We start from the raw sequence: 4,568 nt of genomic DNA on the forward strand, positions 1-4,568 counted from the left end.
GCCCCGGGCCGCGCCCGTGCCCCCCGTGAACTTCGGCAACCCGGAGGAGGCGTATCGCAGCCGTAACAGCTGGGAGCTGCTCCGCAGTTTGTTCGTGTTAAGAATGTGCGCCGTGGAGCCGCTGCTGCAGAGGCACCAACAGGTGCGTGCGCGCCGCCGCCGCTGGGCCCAGTGCGCCCGCGTGGAGGGATGGGGCGGGGTCTCTGTGTGACGTCAGAGGGGCGGGTCTGTGTACGGGAGGGGGGCGCTCCTGGCCCCTGCGCCCCTGCGCCCCTGCGCTTAGGAAGCTTACAGCCTATCTGGGTGTGCGCACCCACTGGGGCACTGAGGGGATGGATGGGAGGCGAGGAGGCCTGGCCTAGGGCTGGAGATGGGCAAAGGGGAGGGGCCATCCGGGAGGGGAGGGGAATGGAGGGGCGAGACGAGGCCTGGGGAAGGACCTCACCTAAACTTGGGAAGGGGCGGGGCATGAAAAGTGCACCCAGTAGGGCCTTCGTGCACGTTGGATATGGAAGACGCACCCAGTAGGGGCTTCATGCATGCCAGCATGCACACAGTAGGGGCTTAACTGGGATTTGTGGGCTGAAATCAGAAGAGCACCCCCAGGGCTCCCAGGACCGGAGAGGCTCCCCCAGCCCTGCCCCTGGAGGCAGATGAGATCTGTTTTTCCTGTACTTGCTGGTCCCTGCCTCTGGCTCATCTGATAAGAAGCCTGGCTCTGGAGGGCCGCTGGGCAGGGCCCAGGTTAAATGAGGCCCCAGAGGGCCAGGAGAACTCCGGGTGGGGCTGACCAGCGTGGGCACCCCCCTCCCCCCCAGGCCGAGCTCCCCCCTTCTGGGCTGATTATCTCTCTGTGGCAGCGATTCTCTAGAGACATCCTGTGTCAGCCAGGTCAGACTATTCCCGGGGGAGAGGATGAGACTTGGGGGTACACCTCCAGCCCCCCAAGCCCATTTGAGGAGCGGGGAGGCCAAGACAGAAAAGGGGAGCCCCCCATCCTGCTGATTTTTGAGAGCTGAGGTAGAGCACGGCAACCACAAACCCTTTTCCATGTTCTTGTTTAAATGGGGCAGGCCCAGGGGAGGCCCAGAAGAAAATCCTTCCAGCCTCCCCCATGGCCGCCGAGGCAGGAATGCTGCAGGGGGGGGCCAGGAGCCCCCCCAAGCCCACTGCGCCCCTCGGACTGGACTGTCTCTGAGCTTCCTAGAGAAAGCCTTGAAGGCCTGCAGGAGGAGAGAGCCCCTCCCAGGGCTTAGGACCGACAGGTGGGGCCGGGGCAGCCAGGGACCCCCCGAGCCCCTTCGCAGCTTTACAGATGAGGAAACTGAGGCCCAGAGGGAGAAAAGGGCCGTCGGCTCTAAGGGCTGCGGATGACCAAGGGAGGAATGAGAAGAGAAGAGGCCGGTTCCTGCCCGGAGCTCCCATCTGGCCTCAGACCTGGCCCTGTTGTGTGGCCCTGGGCAAGTCTCTTGACCTCAGTCTGGTCTGCCTCCGCTTACTCCTCTGTGAAATGGGAACAATGAGGGCACTCCCTGCCAGGCTCCTTGGGAGGGGCCACCGAGGTCGGCTGGCAGGCGGTGCTTCTGTCCTGTCAGTCCCTCCTTGCTTGGGGGGAAGTGACCGGAGGGCCTACAAGCTGAAGCACTTGGCCTGCTGGACTGAGCCGTCCTTCGGGGAGCCACACGTGAGCCCCGTCTTCTCCGGGAGGAACATCCATGCCAGGCGCCTCTTCATCCTTGGAAGGCAGCCCAGCCTCGAGCCTCAGAGCCGGCTTCCCCAGGGCTCCCCCTGCCCGGGAGCCCGTTTCTCCCTGGGCCAGCAGTGGGCAGAAAGCCTTCTGGGGCTGAGCAGAGCAAGACCAACCCTTCAGGGACATCCCCAAACACAGCCCTTGTGGACAGAGAGACGGGGAAGGGGGGGAGACGGAACCGTCCCCCCAAATCCGGCCTGCTCGCGGCCCGCCTTCCTCTGGGCCCCTCGGAGAATCGCCCTCGTCACCGTCTCCCCGGCCTTGGAGGCGCCGCGGGCGAGGCAGCCTTTGCTGTTGCGTCTGACTCTGTGACCCCCAGGAACCCCGACTGCTGTGCCGCCTCCTCGTCTGGCTCCTTGGACACACGAGAAAACTGGAAGCCAGCAGAGGGAAGGGACTTTTCCAGGGTCACACAGCTGGTGAGGTTTGAACGGAGGAAGACGAGTCTTCCTGACTCCATGCCCTGGGCCACGCACTCACTTTACAGCGGAGGAAACTGAGGCCGGCGGGGGAAGCCCCTTTCCCAGGGTGTCTGAGGCAGAGCGAACAGGCTCCGAGCGACTGAGGGAGCAAAGGCTTCCCCGTCCCTGGGGATCCGGAACACGAGGAGGTTCTGGACTGCTAGATGGGCTCTCCATCGGGCGGCCGGGGGAGGCCCAGAGGGCCAGGCCCCGTGTTCAAATCCGCCCTCAGACACGCCCCTGCTGGGCAGCCCTTAGCAAGTCCCTCGCCTTCTGCCTTAGAACTGAGGCTAGGCGGAGAGCGAAGGTTAGAAAAAGAAGAATCGAGAAAGGAAAATCGTCCCGGCTCTCGCTCAGCTTCTTCCCCCATAAAGTGGCAGAGGGGGCTCCGATCCGGGGCCCCCCACCCCTCACCAGGTTAAAATGCAGTTAGGAGGAGTCTAAAATGGAGTGAAAACGGAACAAATGAGAACTCGAAAACAGGACCCAGCAAAGATGCTCCTTTGTGGTCTTCAAAGTCAGGGGCTTTCGGGGCAGCCGGGCCCCCTGGGCGCTCGCCTTGTCCTTCGGTGCCCTCCGAGGGGACGGCCCCCCAGCCTGGACCCCCTCCTCCTGGGGGCTTTCCACCGACATTTTGTGGGACTTCTGTGTGGCGGTGGCATAAGAATTAGGAACTGAAAGCTTTAAATTCAATCGTGATTTTTAGGAACTTAATTCACTTTTCATTAAAATTGAAAAATAAAAACAAAATGTCGGCCGCTCTTGGCTCTCGGGGGGGGCCCAGTTCGACGCGTGGGCGTGCGCCCACCTTGCGCCTGAGTCAGTCTCAGCAGCATCGAGCGGGCGCTGGGCCAAGGACTCGAACCCAAGAGAAGCCCCCGCGTCCCCCTCCTCTTTGAGCGCCGTGGCGGAGCCGTCCTTCCGGGCTGGGGGCCAGAGGGCCAGACCCGGGGCGAGGGGGGCCGGCGCTGGAACAGGCCTCGGCCCCAGGTGGGGGGAGGGACACTCTGGACAGGATTTAGGGGGGCCCCTGGGGGTTGGGATGCTCCACAGCTCCCTCTGGTGTCCCCAACCTAGCAGGGGGGAGGTTGAGAGAACTGGGAGACGCTCGAACCCTGACTCAAGACGTGCGCAGGGCAGGTGGAGACGGAGGCCGCAGTCAGGGAGGGGCGGTCTGGGGGGGCCAGAAGAGGAAGCCCTGAGCGCCCCCACGTCTCGCACACGGAGAGCAGCCAGCCGCGCTCCCGGGTCCAGCCTCCGTGCTGGGCTCCAGGGACAACCGCGGTGGTCCTGCTGGGGGGGGGGGAGCCGAGGACGGGCCGTGCCCCCCCCCCCCCAGGCCTCTAGCCGGCCTGACCGCCCCTCTCTGTCCTCAGCTGCTGCACGTCTCCCAGAAGCTGCTGGGCCGGAGGCTGTTTGAGAGCCTCATGAAGATGACCTTCTACGGGCAGTTCGTGGGTGGCGAAGACCAGGAGGCCATCAAGCCTCTGATCCGCCACAACGAGGCCTTCGGGGTCGGCTCCATCCTGGACTACAGCGTGGAGGAAGACCTGAGCCCGGAGGAGGCCGAGAAGAAGGAGATGGAGTAAGTGCCCCCCCCAGAGACGAGGAGACCCAGGGCGGCGCCGGGGACCCCTGCGTAGACCCCTCCCCGGAGAGGCCGCCAGGGCCGGGGCTGGCCAGCGTCCGGGACCTTTAGTGACCTCTGACTCGGCCTGGGCATGCGGGCTCTGGACCCACCCAGAGGGAGCCCAGGTAGAGCAGCGTGCCCCCCTCTGCCTGTGCCCACCAGGCCCTGTGCCCCCTCCCCCAGGAGACAGAGACCTTCAGGCCGGCAGGGCCCCCAGTGGGCCCCCTCCATTCCCCTCTTTCTTCAACTCTGGGTGGCTTGTAAAGAAAGGACCGGCTGGTGGCAACCCCCCTGGGGGCCCCGGGCCAGCCCCACCCCCATTTTATAGAAGGGAAAAGGGAGGCTGAGCCTCCGGGATCCCCCGATGCCGAGCACCCTCGGGCCCATCTCCGGCCTCCCTAAGCACCAGCGGCGAGTGCCGGGTGTCCGACGTCTGCCGACCGCCTTAACGTTTGCAAGGAGCGGGGAGGGCGCGATGGGGTGAGAAAACCGAGGCCCTGCCCGGCCCCCCGCCCCGCCTCAGGCCTCCTTAAAGGACACTCACGGAAGGCCGGAGTGGGCAGGCGGGCAGGGCGGGTGCTGGGGAAGAGCCAGACCGTGGAGGGCATTCAGTGCCAGGCGCTGATGCGGCCGGGCAGGGCCGGGAGAGCCCGTCGGCTTCCTTTGTTGGGCCTTTGTGGCTGAGGAGAGAAGCCAGAGAGCAGCCGGGGGCAGTGCCCCTCCCTGG

At 65.1% G+C, this 4,568-nt stretch overlaps 1 protein-coding gene across 1 annotated transcript; it reads left to right on the plus strand.

The window, feature by feature from the left end:
- The first annotated feature begins 29 nt into the window (after positions 1–29).
- On the plus strand, positions 30–3,915 carry LOC123255202 (proline dehydrogenase 1, mitochondrial-like). Its single transcript, XM_044684042.1, has 2 exons — positions 30–142; positions 3,588–3,915. The coding sequence occupies exons 1-2, from the start codon at positions 104–106 to the stop codon at positions 3,798–3,800; spliced, it is 252 nt and encodes an 83-aa protein (XP_044539977.1). The 5' UTR covers positions 30–103; the 3' UTR covers positions 3,801–3,915.
- The last annotated feature ends 653 nt before the right edge of the window (positions 3,916–4,568 follow it).

This window comes from Gracilinanus agilis, unplaced genomic scaffold (genome assembly GCF_016433145.1).
Source record: "Gracilinanus agilis isolate LMUSP501 unplaced genomic scaffold, AgileGrace unplaced_scaffold41016, whole genome shotgun sequence".
NCBI lineage: Eukaryota > Metazoa > Chordata > Mammalia > Didelphimorphia > Didelphidae > Gracilinanus > Gracilinanus agilis.